General features: G+C 38.3%; 1 protein-coding gene across 1 annotated transcript in view; it reads right to left on the bottom strand.

Annotated features, from left to right (window-relative positions):
* LOC137642786 (COP9 signalosome complex subunit 2) overlaps nucleotides 1–26488 on the bottom strand; it is a 66731-nt gene that overhangs the window by 18637 nt on the left and 21606 nt on the right. Inside the window, exons 2-8 of the mRNA XM_068375639.1 lie at nucleotides 21653–21847; nucleotides 16196–16321; nucleotides 11792–11959; nucleotides 11159–11263; nucleotides 8844–8913; nucleotides 7476–7614; nucleotides 5161–5351 (exon numbers count right to left, since the gene is read on the bottom strand). Coding sequence (XP_068231740.1) covers nucleotides 5161–5351; nucleotides 7476–7614; nucleotides 8844–8913; nucleotides 11159–11263; nucleotides 11792–11959; nucleotides 16196–16321; nucleotides 21653–21847 — 994 coding nt within the window. The remainder of the gene's footprint in view (nucleotides 1–5160; nucleotides 5352–7475; nucleotides 7615–8843; nucleotides 8914–11158; nucleotides 11264–11791; nucleotides 11960–16195; nucleotides 16322–21652; nucleotides 21848–26488) is intronic.

The raw sequence follows: 26488 nt of genomic DNA, 5'->3' as shown, positions 1-26488 counted from the left end.
TCAGCGATACGCGGTAACAGAGAGTGGACGATCCAGCCCCGCGAGAACTTAGATGCTGCGGGTAGGAGATGCGGGCAAAACACTAATCACAGGCTAGATAACAAAACTTGAGTTCTGATTCGTCATCTATCAGAGCTTGAACCAATCACAACCCGTCTTACAGTACTATGATGCGTTGGTTACCTACTCATAGAAGATGCCCCGCGCATACCGAACGTACGTAGATTAAGTAAATACCGTAATAATAATAAATAATGATAATAATACTGTACAGTAATAATAATAATAATAATGATAATAATAATAACAATAATAATTTTATTAACAACAACAACAATAATAATAATAATAACAATAATAATAATACAGCTTTACGTACGCTCTTTTACGCCTCTCTCTCTCTCTCTCTCTCTCTCTCTCTCTCTCTCTCTCTCTCTCTCTCTCTCTCTCTCGTACGCTTATTCGAAATGTGATTTTTGCAACAAAGAATATTATTGGATGCAGTACTACGTACGTATACATACAAAAGATTCATGGAAAAGAAGCACATCCATTACAGTACACACCATTCTAATATGGTATGACTGCATCTGATTTGCGTTTCATGTTCGATTTAATTTTACTACGTACTGAATTATCGTATGATCACATTCTCTTTTCGTGTTTTATTTCTTTCTGTGCTGAATTATATATCATATGTAATGCAATGAACAATCAGTAAGAACAGATATTACTAATTACAGTATTAATGGAATTACAGGTAACAAAATATCGTATTTGGTTGTCTTCAGATTTCGCGGTATTTTCGAATTTTCCGGAAAATCCGCGATATGTATATATATATGGGTTATGGGAAAACCCCGCGAAGTGGTGAATCCGCGATTGTCGAACCGCGAAGTAGCGAGGGTTCACTGTATATACAAAAGCACTTCCCCCAATTTTGGGGAGTAGCCGACATCAAAACAAATGAAAAAAAGGGTACCTTTCCTCTCTATGGTAACAGATACAGGTGCAAAAGTCGAGAATATGCGAATGCTTGCTGCACTGGGATAGGTCAACTCATAACCTACCAACACACAGTACATTGCCTACTTGCGTTCGACTAACACACTAGGTAACCCAATGTACTGCAATATAGGTAGGTAGGTAAGTAGTAGGTTGGCCAAGGCACTAGTCATCTATCGAGATACTACCGCTAGAGTTATTGGGTCCTTTGACTGGCCAGACAGTACTACATTGGATCACTCTCACTCTCTCTTGTTATGGCTCATTTTCCTTTTGCTTGTACATATACTGAATAGTCTGGCCTATTCTTTCCACATTCTCTTCTGTCCTCATATACCTGACAACACTGACATTACTAAACAATTCCTCTTCGCTCAAGGGGTCAACTACTGCACTGTAATTGTTCGGTGGCTAATTTCCTCTTGGTAAGGGTAGAAGAGCCTCTTTAGCTAGTAAGAAGCACTTGTAGGAGAAACACACTCCAAAATCAAACCAATGTTCTCTAGTCTTGGGTAGTATCATAGCCTCTGTACCACGGTTGTCTACTATCTTGGGGTAGAGTTCTCTTGCTTGAGGGTATACTAGGGCACACTATTTTATCTTATTTCTATTCCTCTTGCTTTTTTGAAGTTTTTATAGTTTATATATATGAAAGATTTATTTGAATGTTTTTACTGTTCTAAAAACCTTTATCTTAATTGTTCATAACTTCTCTTATAGTTTATCAATTTCTTTATTTCCTTTCCTCACTGGGCTATTCTTCTCTGTTGGAGCCCTTTTGCTTATAGCATCCTGCTTTTCCAACTAGGGTTGTAGCTTATCTAGTAGTAATAACAATAGTATTGTTTTTACGTGTTTTTACCACAGTATAAATATTGTATTATTGATATGAACACACTTCAGTACATACAGCATAAGACAGACTAAACATAACATGGGTCATCGCCACACTTATACGTAAATACTGTAACTAAAATACACGGTTGTTCCTATCTAACATCACTCGCTGATATTACTGCAATATATGTACAATATGTACTATCACTACAGTATAGTTTAATTTTCTGGGGTAATGCGACATACCACTCGGAAATGATCGCTGTTTTCAGCAGGTCGACTCACACCATATCAATTCAACGTACACGTAGCCTATATCTACAGTGCTGTACTGTAAAGTACGGTATTTCAAATACAGTACTGTAGAGTAGTTAATATAATAATTCCGTTACGTTAACCCTTTTACCCCCAAAGGACGTACTGGTACGTTTCACAAAACCCATCCCTTTACCCCAAAGGACGTACTGGTACGTTTCACAAAACCCATCCCTTTACCCCCATTGACGTACCGGTACGTCCTTGCAAAAAAATGCTATTAAATTTTTCTTTTCATACTTTTGATAATTCTTTGAAAAAATTCAGGCATTTTCCAAGAGAATGAGACCAACCTGACCTCTCTATGACAAAAATTAAGGCTGTTAGAGCAATTTAAAAAAGATATACTGCAAAATGTGCTGGGAAAAAAATAACCCCTTGGGGGTTAAGGGTTGGAAATTTCCAAAGAGCCTGGGGGTAAAAGGGTTAATATTAACAGTGATACACTAACAAAATAAAAAGAAAAAGTAACAGTACAAACACCATTAACCGTTTTTGTATAAAGTTCTACGCAGTAACACGTCGTGAAGCATAAAGCAACTCTTGAGGCATTGTCTCTTTTGCCTATCAAACTTTAACCACTATAGTAATGCCTTACGGCACGATTTTAATTCGTTCTGGAGTTGCTTTCGTAAAGTGATTTTCGTGTTGTGAGTCACATTTCACATGCAAATTGCCTAATTTATTCCAAACCCTACAAAACACCACATCAAATCTTATAATAAAGCTACAGTATAACCAAAATGAAATACTGTACATCCAAATACATTTGAACCATTCAATATACCTAAACTAACTGTTAATACCTGTAAATTAAGTAGATATCACAACAATGTAACAATATATGGAAAACAATACAACAGATGCAGTACAATACTGTACATATACAAAATCTACAGTACCATATGTACTGCACTATTATAGTTACCCCTATTATAGACTAATGGTTCATTTTCTATTGTCTAAACTAATTTTCTTTAATTTTTTAATGGGTGACTATTTCATTCTCTGCCTGGCTGACAAATATCATTTCCTTAAAATGAAACATTTTTTCGCACAGCGAGTCATAAAAATATTCGCAGCTTAAAAATTTCGTAAGCAGATTCTTTCATGAAGAGAGGTATGACTGTATTTACTGTACATTATATACAGGAGGTTCTATATACAAAGTAAGGCAGAGTGATGCTGGCAGAAAAAGGACAAGCAGGATATGCACACATGGTACAGACAATACGAGAGTGAGGCCGAGTTAGCTAGAGATGGGATGTTGTCCTACGCGGACACTGTGTGAAGCATACCAGGTGCAAAGGAGTGCAGTTGGTTTGACATGGTAGGCTTGCCCCGAGAGTACTTATCGTAAAACCACAAATGAATGAATTTTTATCTACTACGCTATATAGTTCTCTGAATCACGAATGACTGAATCCATGAAGACTGAGGCCGACTGTACAAGACAATGGAAGTATCTACATACTAAGCATATCGTTCACATATTAATATGTAATATGCTTTATATATCTATACAGTATGTATAAATAAATTGGTTTGTATATGCTTAGAGATATGGTTTAGTACCATTAGTTATCGGTATATATAATGAGGGCAATCAAAAGATTATACAGTGACATCACTTGCCCAGTTTAAAAGGTTCTGAATCATTTAAAAAGATAGGATTCTACAGATTCCAGTTCAGGCTTTCCTCTAAAGGGCTTTGACTGCAGTAAAATAGATGTATAAACTTCAGGCTTTCTAAATATATGGCCTCTGCTATGACTGTTTAATTTTTATAAGATGACTTCGCCTTAAAAGACTACAAGACTAGGATTCAGACTCTGGTCAATTACATTTAATTGAATCCAAGATAGAAGAACGGGTGAGGACAGCGATGCATTACTCAGTTCCTTTGACTATTCCACATGATTTTAAAATCTTATTCCTTGTCAGCTTGCTGCTGCTTCTACATCAATTACTTTGCTCAATGGAAAAAAAATCATTAATCACATTATTTAACTATTTCAGTTCTTGAAATTTCAGCCTCTGAAAATTTGATTCCTCAATTGTGATATGATTTCTCCACCAGATTATGATGATGATGAGGAGGAGGAGGAGGACGATGAAAATGAGGGTGATACAGGGAAAGTCAATCCAAGCTACCATATACAATAAAGACTGAATTGAAACTAAAATTTATACAAAATAATTAAACTCACAAACAAGTATTAGATATACCAATACATATACAGTATGACTATGCAACTCATATATTGTATTAAAACCTTAGCATTTTGTAGTCGCAACTTATCATAAAAAACCTTCTCTTTTCTTTGTAAGTGCTCATGTCCCTAATTCACACAGACGCTCAGGTATTACAACAATCTTTTCTATGGAAGCTTTATCTTTTAAAGCTTTCTTCTTGGCTTTTCTTCAGCTAAAGCTAAATCTTTAACTTGAACCTACCTACACCCCACCTCTCTCTCTCTCTCTCTCTCTCTCTCTCTCTCTCTCTCTCTCTCTCTCTCTCTCTCTCTCTCACCTTAATTTCTTCCTTTTCATTTATTAACTCAATTTTCCTTAGCTAATACACTTCCTATTACTTAAGGTGTTACTCAGAAATATTTTATGCCCTTATCTTATATCTGACTTCTCATTTTTCCCTTTCCTTCCCAAGACTTTTTCAAATCAATTGGATTGATCGCAATGCTAATATGGCATTAAAATAATGTTCAAACACTCAGCAAGCCACCACAAAAGTTTTATCCAGATCCACGAATAATTAGAAAAGTGAACGACACATCGACATTAACACACCCTTACTTCATTTCAGGTGTCAGATTTGGCCCCACAACGATCTTGGTCGTCTTTATCCAGGCTCGCTATCAATTTTCTTATTCCTTTGTAAATTCCACACTCACTATCCAATAAGTTGACAATGTAGAATTAAAATATGCAAACATCACTATAGTAAAGTATACGATTTCCATTTTATTGACAAATCTAACTTACCTTCAATATGTTCTCGAATGAAGGGATCGTCCATAATGTTCGTACGATTCTGCTTCAAAATGGTCTCGAATTCGTTGATATCATCATTCTGGTATGCGGCAACCAGATTCGTCATGGCCAATATTTCCGGGTCATTTTTATATGGCTTAGCTTCCTGAGAGTCGAAGGGGTTGATTCCCGACTTCATTAACCTAGAATAAAGAAAATCAACGGATTAGGAAATAAAAATATTTTAATCTCAAGGTAGGATTCTTGGAAATAACTAGAGGAGCACTCAGTGGAGTGCAGACCTCCGCCGCGGCAGCTTATTTATCAATCTTTTGCTCGACCTTAACCCTTTTACCCCCAAAAGAACGTACTGGTACGTTTTATAAAACTCATCCCTTTACCCCCATGGACGTACCGGTACGTCCTTGCAAAAATCTTCTATTTACATTTTTTTTTGCATATTTTTGATAATTTTTTGAGAAACTTCAGGCATTTTCCAAGAGAATGAAACCAACCTGACCTCTCTATGACAAAAATTAAGGCTGTTAGAGCAATTTAAAAAATATATACTGCAAAATGTGCTTGAAAAAAAAGTAGCCCCTGGGGGTTAAGGGTTGGAAAGTTCCAAATAGCCTGGGGGTAAAAGGGTTAACATGTATTATTTGGCATGAATTTTTATACAATCAAATAGAAGTTTGAATTCTCTGTGACAACAACATCCAAACTCATGGTTGATTACGTGAATTGGACATTTTGCTTGAAGGTGTCCTTGACCTTCAAAAATTGAATCACTTCCAGCATTTTACATAACAGTTAATCCCTACAAGTTTCATTATTCTACAAATAAACTTGTGGCCAGAAAGTTGTTCACAAGCACACACAAACGGTTGAAAACACAACCTCCTTCCAACTTCATTGGTGGAGGTAATTATATTTTTTCATAATTTGAAGTTTTTCTACCAGAGCTCAATTTGTTCATTAAACTTTCTGGAATGCTGCTCTCTAAGAGACATGGATTTGTAAAAATTACACCTTTTAACACGATAACTCTGCTTAAATCCTTTACTATTTTCACTTCTATCCTTTCACAATAGTTTCATATTAGCAATGTGATGAATATACTGTAGTCTATTGCAGTGGAAAAAATTTACCAAACTTTCAAAACCAGAGACCAAAACCCCACATTTACCACTGATACCGCAAAGAGTGAATGATTGCACGGGAAAACACGTAATAACCCAATATAAAATGTTATCTAACCTTATAAAACTCTACTCTATTCATACCATATACTGTAAGAGTTAAATGTTTCTCCTTGACAGTATTTTTGCCGAGCAATATTTTTCTTTAGTCGGTGTAAAACTATTTTTCTCTGTAATAAACAGATTTTGGTGTATTAGCATATCGAAAGGTACAGTAGGGTCCCCAATTATGTGAGAATTTGGTTGATCCATGGCCTCGCAGAATTGGAAAATCGCAAATTTCGAAACACGACAGAAATAATTCTATTAGGGCTAAGGTAAACTGCAACTTAATAAGTCAAACTTTTTTACAACCCATTTCCCATACTTTATATGTACTATACTGTATATTTTTCTAATATGAAATTGCTCCTATGAATAAATAAAACATTAAATTTATAAGGTTTTTAATAGCGTGGAAAAGTTTAGTTACACCCAGGATGGATGTAAATACTGCATACTGTACTTCCGTGTATAAGACTACCTAAAATTAGGGAAAATCTTAATAAATTTAGGTCATATCTCTTATATAAGACGACTAGTGAATTACAAAACTATCAATGTATAAGCTAGCTTTTGCTGTATTATTTGAAATCCAAAATCTTAAAACATGCCACCTAAAACAGAACAATTAATTCTATGCAGGCAAAATAGGGAACAATGGACTGTCCAATGAAAAACCTTTGGTGAAAGAAAGATAGATAACTTTTCATCACTTTATACTATTAATTCTCTATTTTCTATTCACAGCCAACTGCATTCTTCCCTTTCTCAAATGTGTATCTGCTCTATTCTATACTGTGTAATTTATACTTAAAAACTTTATTTAAATTGATAAAACAAATGGGCAATGTCCCAGTTTAAGAACTTTATGTTCCCCAAACTTTAAAAAAAAACCAAATGTGCGATCTCACAGCTTAACAAAATTTACGTTCCTCAAAGTTCAAAAAAACAAAAAAAACAAATGTGCAATCTCACAGTTTAAGAAAGTTTATGTTCCTCAGTTCGAAAAAACCAAATGTGCGATCTCACTGTTTAAGAAACTTTATGTTCCTCAAAGTTTAAAGACAACAAGCTCAAACTCACATATTTGCTAGAACAAGGTACTTTAGACATGTAGTTCTTCTTGGACTTCCAGATTCATCATAATTCTTAAAGGCCTCAAAGAAATCAGTGTGAGCTTTCTCAAACTCTCCCTCACGTAGATGCATCTTCCCACCGCACTCTGAAGAAGAAGAGAGACTTAATAAGAGAGAATAATGTAAAATTATGAACATCAATAGCTAGCATGGCTACCATAGTGTCGCTTATCATCTAAACAGCTTAATCCATAATTATCGTAAGGAATATACTAAATACACATTCCACGACAATAATACACAAACATACAAATTTATGTAAAATATTTTGAAATTGACTTGAATTATTACTGGATATCTGTAAACAAAACATCTAATCGTTCCATTTACTATTCATTGGCAAAATACTGATCAACAACATGTCTACTTTAATAGTATGCTGCCAGGACATGATGATGAAACATTTCACTATTGTTAGCCACAATTGTATCAATTCAGAATTTGATAAGCATAGCAGTAGATGCTATGCAGTGAGAGCAAGTGGTGTTGTAGCCAGTGATTTTAGTCTTCTAGAAGTATATTTTTTTCTGTTACTTTTTTCACCTTTGCTTATTAATGTTTTTATAACTGTTTACATGTTTTAAACTTTTTCATAATGTGTACATAATTTCTATTCTATAACCCTCGACAATGTGAAACATCCTGAGTGAGCATACTTTGTGTTAATTTCAATCAAAATGTCTTAAGTTTACCTGGTAATAAAAAAATAAGACATTTTGCTATGACCATTATGGTACTTAAAAGCAGAATTTATAAATCTGAGGAACAATAGCAAAATACCTACAGGAAAATGTAAAATCTTTTATTGGTAATGAAGGTGGGTGACAGAAGTAGCCATATCTATGTCCCTAAAACCATGGGACATTTAAAATCGTAGCATAAAGATCTGACTCATTAGACAGGGAAGGGACAGACTCATCCAAAAGTAGTAACAAATATATTGGAAATTAATGATGGCCAAATTTGAAACTTGACTAAAATAGCCTCTACACCTGTAGTTTAGGTACCAATATGAAATCAACTATTGCTAATCTCTTCTTCGAAGCTAAAAAAAAAAAAAGTCTTGTAACTTTTTAATTTATAATCACCCATAGTACAACTCTACCCAAGAAACTTAACACAGCGTCAGAGAGATTAGTAAGTTTATATGATGGTTAGAAATGTGCTCACACACAATACTTTGTTGTTGAAAACATACTACAATGAGTTTGCACTTCAAGCAAATATTTAAAAACCATACAAAAGACAAAATTTCATGAATCAGAGAGCAATAATAAAGAATAAAAAAATCCTGAAAAAGTGTTACAAAGATTACCTCTTATGACGCCCATAATTAGAGGATGTGGAATAGCCGACTTGATGTGAAGGGACTGTTCATATAAAGCCTGGAACAAAATAAAATACACTTTTTTAGAATTATTAGTTAAATTAGATGTAAATGCATACAAGTACCCAATTTTTGAATTGTAAATGGGAATTGAATTTTGAAGTACAGTACAGTATATGAGATATATATTTTTGGCACTAAAGGACGACCATGTTTGAAGATGCACGATTTTAGAGGGGCATAGATTTAGTTCTAAAAATACCATCCTAAGTGACCATAAATATACACAGACAAGAAACTTGATTTTTCCACTAATTTTGCACATGAAAATTTTACACTTTCAAATATTCCACAAAAAAATAAGTTATTGTAAAATTCACTATAATTTGAGAATTGCTTATTCTAAAGAGAATAAATACTGTACAAACTGTATATACATTAAACTATTTCATATTACAGGATCGGTTTAGATTTATGAATTTTAGCAAGTAAGGCACTGGGGCCTGAGAGGTATTCAGTGCCTATAAGCAAAAAGGAAAGATCCCACAGTTGTAGTATGAAAAACAGTTGGGAGGTTGGATGGTAAGAAAGAAGAAAGAAAGAGGGAAAAGAGGTACAGTGGAAAGCTAAAGAGTGAGTGCAACTAAGGACTGAAAGTACACAGAAAAGACCTTCAGGTAATACACGACGGGGAGCAGTAACTAAACCCTACAACACACCTTAAAGGAGATTGCTCCTGCAAAAAAAAAAAAAAAAAAAAAAAAAAAAAATCAGTATTCGTCCTACTCTGAATGTAGAATTATGAGTGACACAGGTTTAGCAAAAACTTTCACAATAGCTGCTTTATACTTCTACGCAAAAGGATCATCAACTGTGTTTTATATTCCCCTATACATTGGACAGCCGACTATTAGCATTTGCAAACTTCATGATTCACAGGGATGACAGTGAATTTGCTGAAGTAATATTTCTGGATTTTTTGCAGGATTAATACTGTCACTAAAGGACAGCATTCCTTAAGTAATACTTGGGGTTTTTTTTTTTTTTTTTGGGGGGGGGGAATCACAGCGTATGCAGGCGAGCATTAACAATTATATACGATGAATGTCTCACAACTAAATAGATATAAAAGCTATTAAGGCTTGATAACTTACTAATACAACAGTATCAGAATTACAGGGTCCTTTGACTGGTCAGACAGTCCTACACTGGATCCCTCTCTCTCATGGCTCATTTTGTCTTTGCCCACACATACACTGAATAATCTGGCCAATTCTTTATACATTCTCCTCTGTCCTCAAACTCCTGACAACACTGAGATTACCAAACAATTCTTCTCCACTCAAGGGGTTAACTCCTGCACTGTAATTGTTCAGTGGCTACTTTCCTCTTGGTAAGGGTAGAAGAGACTCTTTACCTATGGTAAGCAGCTCTTCAAGGAGAAGGACACTCAAAAATCAAACCAATGTTATCTAGTCTAGGGTAGTGCCAAAGCCTCTGTACCATAACCTTCCACTATCTTGGAGTAGAGTTCTCTTGCATGAGGGTACTCTCTGGCACACTCTTCTATCTTATTTCTTTTTCTCTGAAGATTTTATAGTTTACATATGAAAGGTCTATTTTAATGTTGTGACTGTTCTTCAAATACTTCATTTTAATTGTTCATTACTTATTCTGATATTTATTTATTTCCTTGTTTAGTTTCCTCACTGGACTAGTTTTCCCTGTTGGAGCCCTTGGGCTTATAGCATCTTGCTTTTCCAACTAGGGTTATAGTTTAGCAAGTAATAATAATAATCAGACTCCTCAGCCTAGCTCTCCTTCAAAGAGAGCTCTTCAAGATATCCTTATTATATTACACCAACACAGTACCGGAATGGGCTACGACATAAAAATTTGCATAATGTTGTTCACAAAAGAAAAAATCTATATGATTATTTTCAAAGTACTGTTGCGTATGTGTACTTTAATGTACTTTATCCAAAATGTTAAAGATTCACCCTTGGGTAATACCCGACATGACTACTAAGTTTTGTTAAAATTGGTACAGTAGTTTTTATGTGAAGTTGCTCACAAACAAAAACAGACATGGATGAATACATACCTTTGGTGACGGCAATTATGGACGCAGGTTACAAAAACACCTAAAGGAAACCCATCGTTCTATTTGGCAAAACACATGACTAATTTCAGGTGTCTTTTGTATGTTAGACAAAAGACCATGAATATGGTGCTACTGTATATGGAAGTACAGTAATGGGTTTGAGGTAAAACCAAAAATTAATAATATAAATTATACTTACTTTTAATTTCTTATTGTTCTTTTGTGCTGTGTACATCTGGATTTCAAGAGCATATATTTCCAGAAGTTGTGTTCCTTTCTTAAGATCATCCTCCCCTTCATCAGTCTGTTAATGATAAAATTTAATTAATGAATGGCTTTTGACATTTAAAATATATCCAACAATAATCATGTCTTGATAAAAAAAAAATATAACCAGACACAACTATGCATTCCACTACAAAAGCCAGTTATATCTATTCAATTACTAAAAGAAAAAAAAAATTAAAATGCATGACCCTTTAAAAATTTTGCACACATATACTGGAAGTTTTTTTCAGCATCAATCCATCTCTACTAGCAGGTGGTGGTAAGAGAAATTAACAAAGCTGTCATTACCAAATTCACCATTAAAATGCTGAACTGTAGATTAACTACTTGTGAAGTTAAACTTCCACAACATTAGTTGCTTCATACACCTAAGCAAAAAAACTCATCCACTCTCTTGGGCTCCCTAATCATAAATGCCTTTCCATTACTATTACCGTTTCACACGATCTTTCTAGGCCTTCCTCTCACCCAAACTACTAGCACGTACACCCTCTTGTATACTCCTAACAACCATATTCTTCCTATGAAGAACCTTCCACTATACCTGACAAGATTGATGGAGTTGCTTCAATATTTTTGATAAACGATTATAATCCTCCCGATCAAAATAAAGCTTTCCCAGTTTTGTGTTTGTTTTGAACCAAAGTCGATCATTTTTGGCATCCTTCAGGGCTTCGAGGGTGGTTTCATAGAAATCTTGTAGTAGCTCCATCTGGAAAATGTCAAAACACAAACTATTAATGCAACATCACCTTATTAATTATTTCAAAAGAACAACACCCCTTTTGAAAAATTTGCAAACTGTCAAAGGGATGGTTGATGTAAGGACAGCGTTGTATTAAGTAGATTTACAATAAAACCTATCAGTAGAAACTCATTTAAAGCAGCAGCTGTAAGTCTTTACTGAATGCAGCCATAATTCATATACAGTATACTGTACAACACTGTGCATACATACTGTGTATATATGTATCTTTAAATGACAGAAAAAGAGCAACATGGATACTAAAGCAAACTATAGCAGAAGATGAAGTGTCTAAGGAGCATGGCTGGTGTATCTCGAGAAGATAGGGTTAGGAACGAAGTAGTGAGGGTGAGAACGGGTGTAAGAAATGAGTTCGCAGCTAGAGTGGATATGAATGTGTTGAGGTGGTTTGGCCATGTTGAGAGAATGGAAAATGTCTGTCTGCTAAAGAAGGTGATGAATGCAAGAGTTGATGGGAGAAGTACAGGAGGAGGGCCAAGGTTTGGGTGGGTGGATGGAATGAAGCAAGCTCTGGGTGATAGGAGGATAGATGTAAGAGAGGCAAGAGAGCGTGCTAGAGATAGGAATGAATGGCGAGCGATTGTGACGCAGTTCCGGTAGGCCCTGCTGCTTCCTCCGGTGCCTTGGATGACCGCGGAGGTAGCAGCAGTAGGGAATTCAGCATTATGAAGCTTCTTCTGTGGTGGATAATGTGGGAGGGTGGGCTGTGACACCCTAGCAGTACCAGCCGAACTCGGTTGAGTCCCTTGTCAGGCTAGGAGGAACATAGAGAGGAGACGTCCCCTTTTTTGTTTCATTTGTTTGATGTCGGCTACCCCCCAAAAATTGGGAGAAGTGCCTTGGTATATGTGTGATAACAGAAGATATTCTAACAAATAAAGAAATGGATGTGGGCAAAGACATATAATGAGAATGACAAATAATAGAAGAACAAAAAGAATAACAGAATGGGTACCTAGAGATTGCAAAACAAGCAGGGAAAGGAAGAGATGATGATGGATTGATAAGCTAAGAAAATTTGCTGGTATAGGCTGGCATAGAAAGGCAACAGAGGTGGAGGGGACATGTCTGAGGCCTTTGTCCTACAATGGATGATGATGATGATATTCATATATATATATATATATATATATATATATATATATATATATATATATATATATATATATATATATATATATATATATATATATATATATATATATATATATATATATATATATATATATTCAAACTTATGGCTGATTACATGAAATGGATATTTTGCTTAACTGTGACCTTAACCTTCAAAAATTTATTCACTTCCAGCTTTTTGCATAAGAGTTAATCCCTGCAAGTTTCATTACTCAATTAAAATTGTGGCCAGGAAGCTGTTCACAAAAACACACACAAACAGGGGGTAAAACATAACCTCCTTCCAGCTTTGTTGGTGGTGTTAATTATAAAATTTAATGTTATAATTTTTTGGCTCTTTGTTATTCCATATTTAAGTATTTAGTGCATGTAATATGTTATTCTGGTGTAAATATATCTTTATAAGCCACAGAATCAAGTAGTAACCATAATGCACAAGTTTGGTAAATATTAACTTCCTAACATTTTAATAATACAAGTTTCATTTATACACCTGTGGCAGTGATCTAACATTTCTTTATTTTTTAACCTTGACTAATTGAATTGCTTATTAATTTTGAAAATTATGATGAAGCACTTATAACTACCCAGAAAACAATTAGGGCATCATCACCAATGAAGGTTTGGAAACAATACACGAAAGGAACAAAAGTGAAAATAGAATAAACCTATAAGCAGCAGTGATACTTTTGAGTAACGACAAAAGGTATCAACACAGCAGCATTTCTCAATACATCAAGTGTCAGTTGCTTAGCAACAGGGCCACAAATCACTTGAAAAAGTAAAAAAATCTTTACATATATATCAGAGCCAATGCAAAATGTAGAAGCATACATGCAACATTGGTTAGCATTCATGGTATCAAGAAAAAAATATCTGATAAGATTCTGTGAAACATTACAGTACACTAATATAAAGCTTTTTGATAGGACTAATTTGTATTTCATATAAACAGGGCAGCTGACCTGAGGTGGGGTCAGGGATTGGGTCAGTCATATGAAGAGAATAAGAAGAAGTTTTGGAAAGAAGTGAAGAGAGTAAGGAAGGCTGGCGCAAGAATTGAAGAGACAGTGAAAGATGGAAATGGAAGGTTGTTAAAAGGAGAGGAGGCAAGGAAAAGGTGGGCGGAATATTTTGAAAGTTTGCTGAATGTTGAGGATAATAGGGAGGCAGATATAATTGCTGTTCCAGGTGTTGAGGTGCCAGTGATGGGAGGTGAGAATGAGAGAGAGATAACAATAGAGGAAGTGAGGAGAGCACTAGATGAAACGAGAGTAGGAAAAGCATCTGGTATGGACGGTGTGAAAGCTGAGATGTTGAAGGAAGGGGGTGTGACTGTACTTGAATGGTTGGTGAGATTGTTTAATATGTGTTTTGTGTTGTCAATGGTACCAGTAGATTGGGTTTGTGCATGTATTGTACCACTATATAAGGGTAAGGGAGATGTGCATGAGTGTTGTAATTCAAGAGGTATTAGTTTGTTGAGTGTAGTTGGAAAAGTGTATGGTAGAGTACTGATTAATAGGATTAAGGATAAAACAGAGAATGCAATCTTGGAAGTACAGGGTGGTTTTAGAAGAGGTAGGGGTTGTATGAATCAGATTTTTACAGTTAGGCAGATATGCGAGAAATATTTAGCAAAAGGTAAGGAGGTGTATGTTGCGTTTATGGATCTGGAGAAAGCATATGATAGAGTTGATAGGGAAGCAATGTGGGATGTGATGAGGTTATATGGAGTTGGTGGAAGGTTGTTGCAAGCAGTGAAAAGTTTATACAAAGGTAGTAAAGCATGTGTTAGAATAGGAAATGAAGTGAGTGATTGGTTTCCGGTGAGAGTGGGGCTGAGACAGGGATGTGTGATGTCGCCGTGGTTGTTTAACTTGTATGTTGATGGAGTGGTGAGAGAGGTGAATGCTCGAGTGCTTGGACGAGGATTAAAACTGGTAGGCGAGAATGACCATGAATGGGAGGTAAATCAGTTGTTGTTTGCGGATGATACTGTACTGGTAGCAGACACAGAAGAGAAGCTTGACCGACTAGTGACAGAATTTGGAAGGGTGTGTGAGAGAAGGAAGTTGAGAGTTAATGTGGGTAAGAGTAAGGTTATGAGATGTACGAGAAGGGAAGGTGGTGCAAGGTTGAATGTCATGTTGAATGGAGAGTTACTTGAGGAGGTGGATCAGTTTAAGTACTTGGGGTCTATTGTTGCAGCAAATGGTGGAGTGGAAGCAGATGTACGTCAGAGAGTGAATGAAGGTTGCAAAGTGTTGGGGGCAGTTAAGGGAGTAGTAAAAAATAGAGGGTTGGGCATGAATGTAAAGAGAGTTCTATATGAGAAAGTGATTGTACCAACTGTGATGTATGGATCGGAGTCGTGGGGAATGAAAGTGATGGAGAGACAGAAATTGAATGTGTTTGAGATGAAGTGTCTGAGGAGTATGGCTGGTGTATCTCGAGTAGATAGGGTTAGGAACGAAGTGGTGAGGGAGAGAACGGGTGTAAGAAATGAGTTAGCGGCTAGAGTGGATATGAATGTGTTGAGGTGGTTTGGCCATGTCGAGAGAATGGAAAATGGTTGTCTGCTAAAGAAGGTGATGAATGCAAGAGTTGATGGGAGAAGTACAAGAGGAAGGCCAAGGTTTGGGTGGATGGATGGTGTGAAGAAAGCTCTGGGTGATAGGAGGATAGATGTGAGAGAGGCAAGAGAGCGTGCTAGAAATAGGAATGAATGGCGAGCGATTGTGACGCAGTTCCAGTAGGCCCTGCTGCTTCCTCCGGGGCCTTAGATGACCGCGGAGGTAGCAGCAGTAGGGGAGTCAGCATTATGAAGCTTCATCTGTGGTGGAAATGTGGGAGGTTGGGCTGTGGCACCCTAGCAGTACCAGCTGAACTCGGTTGGGTCCCTGATTAGGCTGAAGGAACATAGAGAGTAGAGGTCCCCTTTTTGTTTTGTTTCATTGTTGGTGTCGGCTACCCCCCAAAATTGGGGGAAGTGCCTTGGTATATAGATAGATAGATAGATAAACAGAACACAAAAAACTTATTTACATTTTTTGATGTTGATATGTAGTCCAGAATCGAATTGATAGACTTCTCGCTGTAGTTACGGGTGACTGCCGATTTTATGTAGGTCAACAACTGTTTATAACGACTCATCATTTCACCATAATTTCCCTGAAAGTAAATAAAATTTGGCTAAAGTAGTTCATAAGGAAAAACTTCAAATAAGAACAGTCTGATATATTCATAAATATCACAAATTTAAAAGAATATTTCTTGTACTTTTCCTAACTACTGTACACAAACCTGCGTCCTTTAATAGGAGTAAAGTTTCAGTAACTGAAAACTCGGTTGTTAAAATTTATAACGAGGTTTTGGTAGTTACTGGCAGGTGGCGGGAAGCCCCTGCCACCTACCAACTCACCGAGGACTGTAGTCACTTTGACCTTCACCTTGCCGACTGACATTTAGATGAGTATCTATTCTGATAAAACTGGAACTGAAACCAGACACCTTCAACCTTTAGTGCATTCAAACGGCAAAGAAGCAAATCATACGGATTGCTGGTTACTTCCTGGAGTGAGATGGAGAATATCTCAAATATGGAGTCATATACAGACTGGTTCTGAGCTCTAGCTATGAACTAAGGAACAAAGGAAAAGAAGACATTACCCCATCCCTCTGTATGAGAAGCCACGAATGAAAAGCCGTGAATTTCCCCTATCCACTTTGCTGAAGCCAAGGCAAGCAGAAAAACCGTATGAAGCATTAGATCTTGTCGAGCCTTCTTCAGGAAGCTACAAACTCTTGTGATGTTCCATGATGTTGGTTCAAGTTCTCTTGGAGACAAAGACTACTCAAACCTTATCATGAGGACATCTTTCATGAAGAAGACAGATCCAGGCCCTTCAGTCTAAAGACTTGGCTTCAGGCCGAGTAATACCCATTCACTGATGAGACTGAACGGCGTTTCCCTCTGCGCCGGTAGACGAGGAAGTTCACCATTCATTATGAAGAGGCTCCAACCAGATAAGTACCCCATCTATGACACAAATCTGCAGAGGATGGCCCACTTTGACTGGTAGACTGCCACAAAGGACTTTGGAAATAAGGTATCCAGACATCTCTCATGCAGTGCCTTACAACAAACAGTCTGGATAGTCTTCATCCATGAAGAAGACAGACATCACTGTGTTGTGGTGCCTCTGCAAGTGTGGCCGGCAAAGCAGGTTGAGCCATTTCGGTAGTTTTCTTGGAACCTTGGTCAGGAGCATCACAAGACAGACATCACTGCGTTGTGGTGCCTCTGCAAGTGTGACCGGCAAAGCAGGTTGGGCCATTTCGGTAGTTTTCTTGGAACCTTGGTCAGGAGCATCACAAGAGAGACATCACTGCGTTGTGGTGCCTCTGCAAGTGTGACCGGCAAAGCAGGTTGGGCCATTTCGGTAGTTTTTTTGGAACCTTGGTCAGGAGCATCACAAGACAGACATCACTGCGTTGTGGTGCCTCTGCAAGTGTGACCGGCAAAGCAGGTTGGGCCATTTCGGTAGTTTTCTTGGAACCTTGGTCAGGAGCATCACAAGACAGACATCACTGCGTTGTGGTGCCTCTGCAAGTGTGACCGGCAAAGCAGGTTGGGCCATTTCGGTAGTTTTCTTGGAACCTTGGTCAGGAGCATCACAAGACAGACATCACTGCGTTGTGGTGCCTCTGCAAGTGTGACCGGCAAAGCAGGTTGGGCCATTTCGGTAGTTTTCTTGGAACCTTGGTCAGGAGCATCACAAGACAGACATCACTGCGTTGTGGTGCCTCTGCAAGTGTGACCGGCAAAGCAGGTTGGGCCATTTCGGTAGTTTTCTTGGAACCTTGGTCAGGAGCATCACAAGACAGACATCACTGCGTTGTGGTGCCTCTGCAAGTGTGACCGGCAAAGCAGGTTGGGCCATTTCGGTAGTTTTCTTGGAACCTTGGTCAGGAGCATCACAAGAGAGACATCACTGCGTTGTGGTGCCTCTGCAAGTGTGACCGGCAAAGCAGGTTGGGCCATTTCGGTAGTTTTCTCGGAACCTTGGTCAGGAGCATCACAAGGCCTGAGTACCATTCTGTTTGGGGCCATTTGGCGGGCATCTATCTGGTGAACGTTGTGCGCTAACAGGGGAGCGTGTGTGCAAACTGGAGTGCACATGAACAGTTGATTCCTTTCTAGAGTAGTGTTCGCTAGTTGGAGATTGCACACTAGGAGTTGGGCACAAGCAAATAACAGCAATCTCAGGAATTGGTGAGATTTCGTCAACAGGAGAGTAAGTGAGAAAACAGGCGAATGTTTTGTTAACAGTAAAGAGAAAGTTAACAATATTAAGTTCAGACTTAAGTGAGTATCTTCTCTCAGGAGAGCACGCTAACAGAGGGGCACTCATGAACAGGAGATTGGAGACCGTGGAGAAACAGAAGAGCAAGTGCAATCAGGAGATTGTGTGCCAACAGGTAGCAATCCTGTTCCAATGATTACGCTCTACCAGGACAGCCTGTGCGCACATGAACGGGGAAAATTTCATTACCAGACGAGTCTTAGCTAACTGGAAAGCAAGCACATGGGTAAAGAGGTGATTGGTAAAGTTCAGATGACTGCATGCTCACTGGGGAGCACACATGCCAAAATATGAGCAAACGCACACAATAGTGAGCATGCGCCAAATGTTGTTCAGTGTTTAGAGTAAAAAGGCCGAGCCCTCAAAATGGTGAGCGTGTGCAAGTGTATACTGTATATGAGAGCAGGCTCAGATGAGTGCATGTCAAAAATTTAGCCTGTACACACTTACTGTCAGGATCAGATGATTGTGCTCTTAACAGGTGAATAAGCACGATGTCTCGTGAAGATAGGATGATCTTTGCCATCCTCTTTGATGGAAGTCTTCGAAGGATTAGAGTAAGTTTCCTCAATAAACAGGTTAAACCACTGAGGGAACTCTGCTGGCATTCACTCTTCTTCACCTTAAGAGGGTGGGTACCATGGGACTCAACCGCAGAAGACAAGATCGAAAGAATTGGGCTGGGTGGAGAGGGAGGCCATTGGCATTCTTTTCCTTACCCGAAGTGATTCCTTAATAGGGGATGGCAGTGATGTGGAAGGCGAGGATCAGTGATAAACTGCAACTTCCGGAGTCTTGATTTGGACCGAGAAGGTCGTATCGGTAGCTTCCTCTGCAGGGGCAGCAAGGAAAGCAGAGCACGAAGGGAGACCTAGTCTTAGATGTAGCTAAGGCTTGTAGGAGCTTCTCCATTGAGAGAATAACCTCAAGCCCAAAGGAAGGCCACAGCCTCTTAGATGTAGCTATGGCTTGAAGGAGCGGGGACTACCTATTTCTCTGGGGGAAGTAGAAGGCCTGCCGCAGTCTGAGCTTGTCCAAAAGCTAAATCTGAGTCCTCGTCATTCTTTGTCACCCAACTACAGAAGGTTCGGATGCTTGAGTACCAGGATGAGAAGAAAGGTTTAGCAGATTTCTTCACCTTCAAGGAAGACACTAAAGGCAAGGAATCTTGTTGTGCCTTCTTCTTCCTCCTCTTGCCATACTGCGTGATCACAGCAAACAATCATGACCCCTGCAAAAAGGGCACAATGAATGGGGATTCACAGAGCTCTTGCTCATTAGAGCTTCATTTGAAACCCAATACTGTATGCCTGGGCAGGACCATTCCACTCTGACAGTCCCACAACAATCTACAAGAAAAAAAAAAAGTGTAAATACCTTGTAGTATAGCCAAGTTTGTCACACCGGGAATACGGCCATACTAAAAGTGACTACTCAATGAGCTGGCATGGAGGCAGCAGTTCCCTCCCACCAGATAGTAAATACAAACACCTCGTTATATATATTAACAGCAGAGTTTCTAGCTTTGCTGACATTCTATTTGCACCAGCTACCTGTTGAGATACTACCGCTAGTGTTATTGGATCCTTGGACTAGCCAGACTGTACTACATTGGACCATTCTCTCTGGTTACGGCTAATTTTCCTTTTGCCTACACATACGCTGAATAGTCTGGCCTATTCTTTGTAAATTCTCCTCTGTCCTCATACACCTGACAACACTGAGATTACCAAAATATTCTTCCTTGCTCAAAAGGTTAACTACTGTACTGTAATTGTTCAGTGGTCACTTTCCTCTTGGTAAGGATAGAGGAGACTCCTTAGCAATGGTGAGCAGCTCTTCTAGGAGAAGGACACTCCAAAATCAAACCATTGTTCTCTAGTCTTGGATAGCGCCATAGCTTCTGTACCATGGTCTTTCACTGTCTTGGGGTAGAGTTCTCTAGCTTGAGGGTACACTCAGGCACACTATTCTATCTTGTGTTTCTTCCTTTTGATTTTTAAAGTTTTATAGTTTATATATGAAAGATTTATTTAAATATTGTTGCTCTTCTTGACATATTCTACAGTATTTTAATTATTTTTTTTTTTTGTAGTTTCCTTATTTCCTTTCCTCAATGGGCTGTTTTTCCTGTTGAACCCCTCTAGTTTATACCATTCTGCTTTTCCAACTAGGGATGTAGCTTAGCAAATATTAATAATAATAATAAAGCACAAAGGTTCGTACTCGTGTAGGAACAAATTATTCAATCTATTGTCTCTCTAAGGTTAACAGAATTGGCATGTTTTCAGGTACATATTTAAACAACATATTAGGGTTTTGAATGTGTGTAGATGTGGTGCTAAGAAGAAATGTACGATGGCTGATCTTTCTAGGGAGAGAAAGCATTTAATGAAACAAAAGTGAAAGGTAAGAGCGTACAACTGGAATGGGATGGACAAAAAGTGAAGGTAACTGAATGGTGCAGAGCTGAGGAGAGAGTTATCCTTGTAGTGACACTAAGAACTAAATAGGATGGGTGACATTGTAAATGTGAGAGTTCAAAGACTATGGGTAAGAGAGAGTATGGCAGAAGTACAACTTCTGATAGTGAGTGCAATTGGTCCAGGAATGAAGAGGAATGAAATTAAAAGAGAAAGCATTCTCTTGTAGAATTGTGTTTGGAGAAAGACTTGGCTGTTAGATATACAGTTTCTTAAGAAATTTTTTTTATAGGTAAATTTAAGAAAAGGGAAATGTTTAGGAAGAGTTGCTAGATCGTGTGATAGTACAGAGCACAGATAAGATCAAGCTGCCTGATTGAGGCCGAGGCTGGATAGTTGATCAAACTTATGATTGCGGTAGGTTGGTGAAGAGGGAGTGAGAATATGACTGCAAAGAAATTAGGACTAATCATTATCATAAGAAGAATGAAAGAAAGAGGAGCATATAAGGAAAACAGGAATAAACTATGGGCTGGGGTTACAAAGAGACAGGGGTGGAAGAAGTACATGAGGGTTTGTAAAATTCTATCATGGAGCGATACACATAGTAAAGAATGTTTTAAAGCATTATTCATTGTGAATAACTACTTCACCATTATCAGACAATGCATATTTCTTGAACATCTACAATTTCCCTTCAATTTGCTACTTACCAATCTGAAATTTATTTTGATCATTTGTTTAAGTGCTTTGAAACCCCATTCTCCCTTATCCCCGGCTTCGAGGTCTAAAACCCGCTGGAATGACGTAAGAGCTGTTCTTGGATCATCTTCTTTAAGGGCTTTGCTGTTATAGTACTGGTTTTCTAAATCAACATCTGGCTCGCTGTTACTATCTTCTGAATATTCCTGTTGGTGGACATAAAGAAATTAGCATATTTCATGGTAGAATAAAGTCATAACTTGATGAAAGAACAAAAAAGTAATCTAAAAGTACACCCTGAGGACAAACCAAAAATTTATATCTTTTACTCTAAAAAGTAAATGCAAAATAATGTGAGCATAAAGGTGATCTTAAGACAAGACTTTACTTATGGAGACATAGAAAACTTTTCAGATCCTTTCATAAATATACAGTACACTAATTTCAGTTACCTTGATAATACTTTAGTTAAAATTGCCTTACTAAGTATAGAAATGGAAAAATAAGGTGGATTAGGACCTATATTACTTACCCACCTCATGGAACTCTTTACTGTGAATGGGAACAATGTCCCGTCACCCATTTTAAGGGGTGACTGTGTATTCCTGAAGTAAAAAGACTTCTGACAACACTTTTTACCTTTCCCATGGCCTCACAACCATGATGAGATAGGTAAGGAGGTGGAGGAAGATGAGGTCAAAGACTAGAAAGACAAGATCATGGAAGGACATTTGTACTTTATTTTTTTATTTTATTTTTTTTTTGCGCTCTTACCATGTCACTCCTTATTGCCTTATTTTTTGTTTGGGTTCCCCCAGGTCCCTAAGTGTGAGGCACCTCGTATATCCACCAGAGAGTTGCTAATGCATCTTCCGGTGTATTTTGCATCTTCCAGTCTTGGATGGTCTGGGATGCATCTTAGGTATTTATCGAGCTTATTCTTAAACACATCTACGCTCACTCCTGATATGTTTCTTAGATGAGGAGGCAGCACATTAAATAGTCGCTGCATTATCGATGCTGGTGCGTAGTGGATTAATGTCCTGTGCGCCTTCCTTAGTTTTACTGGTATATTTTTTGGCACTATTAATCTACCTCGGCTTGCTCTTTCTGATATTTTTAGCTCCATGATGTTTTCAGTAATTCCTTCTATTTGCTTCCATGCTTGTATTATCATGTAGCGTTCTTTTCTCCTTTCTAGACTGTATAGTTTTAAAATTTGCAGTCTTTCCCAGTAGTCAAGGTCCTTAACTTCTTCTATTCTAGCAGTATAGGACCTTTGTACACTCTCTATTTGCACAATATCCTTTTGGTAGTGTGGGTACCATATCACATTGCAGTATTCGAGTGTACTACGTACATAAGTTTTGTAAAGCATAATCATGTGTTCAGCTTTTCTTGTTTTAAAGTGTCTGAATAACATTCCCATTTTTGCTTTACATTTAGCCAACAGTGTTGCTATTTGGTCGTTGCATAACATATTCCTATTTAACATTACACCAAGGTCTTTAATTGCTTCCTTGTTTGTGATTGTCTCGTTATTAGGTCCCTTGTATGCATATACCATTCCTTCTCTGTTTCCATAATTTATTGATTCGAATTTATCGGAGTTAAATACCATCCTATTTATCTCCGCCCATTCATATATTTTGTTTAGATCTCTTTGTAGTGAGTTCCTATCTTCATCACAAGTAATTTCTCTACTTATTCTTGTGTCATCGGCGAAACTTCTCACTACAGAGTTTTCAACATCGCAGTCTATGTCTGAGATCATAATAACAAACAGCAGTGCAGCTAAAACCGTACCTTGTGGCAGGCCAGATATTACCTGAGCTTCATCCGATTTCTCGTCATTTGCAACCACTATCTGTTTTCTGTTTTGCAGGAATTCTTTTACCCATTTTCCTATCTTTCCCACAATATCATGCTTTCTCATTTTTTTCTCTAATATATTGTGGTCTACCTTGTCAAAGGCTTTTGCAAAATCTAGATAGATCACATCTGTGTCTTTTTCACTTATCATATTTTTGTATATGTTTTCTTAGTGTGCTATCAGTTGGGTTTGTGTACTTTTTCCAGGCACAAAACCGTGTTGACCAATATTAAACAGATTATTTTTAACCAAATGATCCATTATTTTCTTTTTTATTACCCTCTCATACACTTTCATAATATGTGATGTTAGACTAACAGGTCTCTAATTGCTTGCCTCTAGTCTTGATCCACTTTTGAAGATAGGGGTTATATAAGCTAATTTATGTTTAACATATATCTCGCTCATATCTACACTTTGTCTTAGCAGTATTGCAAGCGGCTTCGCGATAGTGTTTGCAGTTTTTTTAACAAAATCGCTGGAACTCCATCTGGTCCGGCTGCCGATCCATTTTTAATTTCGTTTATAGCCTTGACAATATCTGCTTCATTAATATCTATATCCGTTACATATTCAACATTTTCTTCTCTCATTTCTGTTTCATTATTCTCATTCGCAATTCTTGGCGTGAACTCACTCTTATATTTTTCTGCTAATATGTTGCATATTTCCTTTTTTTCATTCGTTAGCCGTCCTTCAATTCTTAGAGGGCCTATTTCTATTCTCCCTTTATTCATCTTTTTTGCAGAGGGCATAGTCATAGGAGGAGCTAAAACATGCCTGTGAGTCAGGAACAACAGAAGGGAAGCCCACTACTGAAGCATGGATCTAAGCAGCAACGGGAGCAACAAAGGGAACAATAAGGAAGCAGTGTCTAAAATGAACACCATCACAGGAGGTCAGAACTCCTACTCAGCTTGCATGTAGCATGAAAGCAAAGGATCCTTAGACCAAAACACGACTTTTAAACAAAACAAATCCTACCCAAAGGTGAGAGAACACTAACACAAGTCCAGCTTGGACTATCTGCAGGATAACAATAAAACACTCTCAGGACATGAAGGCGCTGTACATAAAACCCTAAGCCCAAAAACACTAGAACAGACAGCAAGCAATCTGAACCATTGTCCAGAGAGCTACCAAGCATGTGCCAAGGAGCAGGTGAGCAGAAGAACCAAACTCTGTATTGTGTGACGGTTGGCCTCCATCATGCACAAACAATAGTAGCGTTTGAGTCCAGGTGGTGCACTTGAACATGTGTTGTGCCTGATCAACAATAATACATCAGCACTGCAGGTATTTTAGACACCAAAGTCTTGAACAGTATTTTAAATTTTTACCTATATTTCTACTGCTAGCATCTGATGCTTAAAGATAATTTAATTTTTCAATGTGAACCAAATGGCATTAGTTATTTACAGCCCAATACATGGAATAAAATAAAAATATCCAGGCTTATTTATAGTATTAATATTTCATAGCTGTACTAACTCCTTATATTATGAATACTATCATAAGTGTCACAGCTGGGTCATAGCCAGCAAGTACTGCTACTAGTTTGAATGTGACAGTTAAAAGTGATCATAATGAATAAGGTTTTGTACATAAGCCTGGAAATTTGCTGTAGGCTATCAAATATCACATCACAAACGGCTTATGCCTGAATATTATGACGGCGAATAGCTAAAGTGATGAGGCTTTTCAAGACAACAACTAATGACAAATTCGAAGATAATTTGTATTTTTCCTAACCATACAAACCTTAACTATTTACAGAGGGTTTACCTTTTAGCGCAGCTGAAATGACGAGCCAATACTTTTAACGAGGGTTAATTACCCCTGCGCTAGTTAGCGGGGGGAGGGGAAGGGTAGCTTGCTACCCCTCCCCCCTCCACACACCGGTGACTTGCTTCACTTCACTTAGAGGTAGGACTTGACTTGGGGGTCAGGGATGGCGGGCACATATGTGTAAATAGCTAAGGTTTGTATGGTTAGGAAAAATACAAATTAACTTCGAATTTGTCATTTGTTCCGTAACCGAAATACAAACCACGCTATTTACAGAGGGTGACTTACCCCTTAGGAAGGGTGGAAAGTCCCCAGCCTTACTGACTTCGGCTTGCCCGGGGGCTCGATCCCTCAGTGAGCAGCACTAGAGAGAGGGAGCCCCTGTACCTTACAAGTTCCTAGCATCGCTAGGAACGAGTGGCCTACATAAGCAGTGTGAGGAGGAGAGTGTGACTCGTCCTATGAAGTTGACCTTGAGACCTTCAGATAAGAATTCTAGGATAGGACGTTCCCAATACCACCTCGTCAGGGTATGGGAGATCCAACAGTATTAAGCTTAATACTAGGAGCACAAAAAAGCATGGGTTACCTGCAGAGGTCGAGGTCAGCTATGCGAGGACCAGGATGCTGCTTCCCCAAGAGAGGGGAGAATGAAGAAAGAAGTAAGGGTCAGACATACTCTTTCATTCACGCAGACTAAAACCGGGTAACAACGCCCTCAACCTACTGCTACTTGTCCAAAAAGGAGCCTGAGGTTAGACCAGCTGTTGTGCAGCCACCACAGGGCCGATAGAAAACGTATTGAGGCTCCTGTGGGTCACGTCTTGCAGGTAGTGGGCTGTGAAGGTCGTTTGACGCTTCCAGACCCCGGCTTGAAGTACCTGCGTCACAGAGAAGTTTCTCTTGAAGGCCAGGGATGTAGCAATACCCCTGACATCGTGGGCCCGAGGGCGACGTGACGGAGGAGGGTCAGGATTCAGGGCATGGTGGATAACCCTTCGAATCCAAGCTGAGATGGTGTTCCTGGTGACCCTCCTCTTAGTCCTGCCTGTGCTCACAAACAAAGCTCGCACATGAGGACGGACTACAGCCGTTCTCTTCAAGTAGTGCCTCAGACACCTCACTGGACATAATAGCAGCTGGTCTGGGTCGCTTGTTACAGAACGGAGACTCGCGAGCCTGAAAG

The sequence above is a fragment of the Palaemon carinicauda genome, chromosome 6, assembly GCF_036898095.1.
Source record: "Palaemon carinicauda isolate YSFRI2023 chromosome 6, ASM3689809v2, whole genome shotgun sequence".
Lineage (NCBI taxonomy): Eukaryota > Metazoa > Arthropoda > Malacostraca > Decapoda > Palaemonidae > Palaemon > Palaemon carinicauda.
This window is presented reverse-complemented; position numbering and strand designations above follow the sequence as displayed.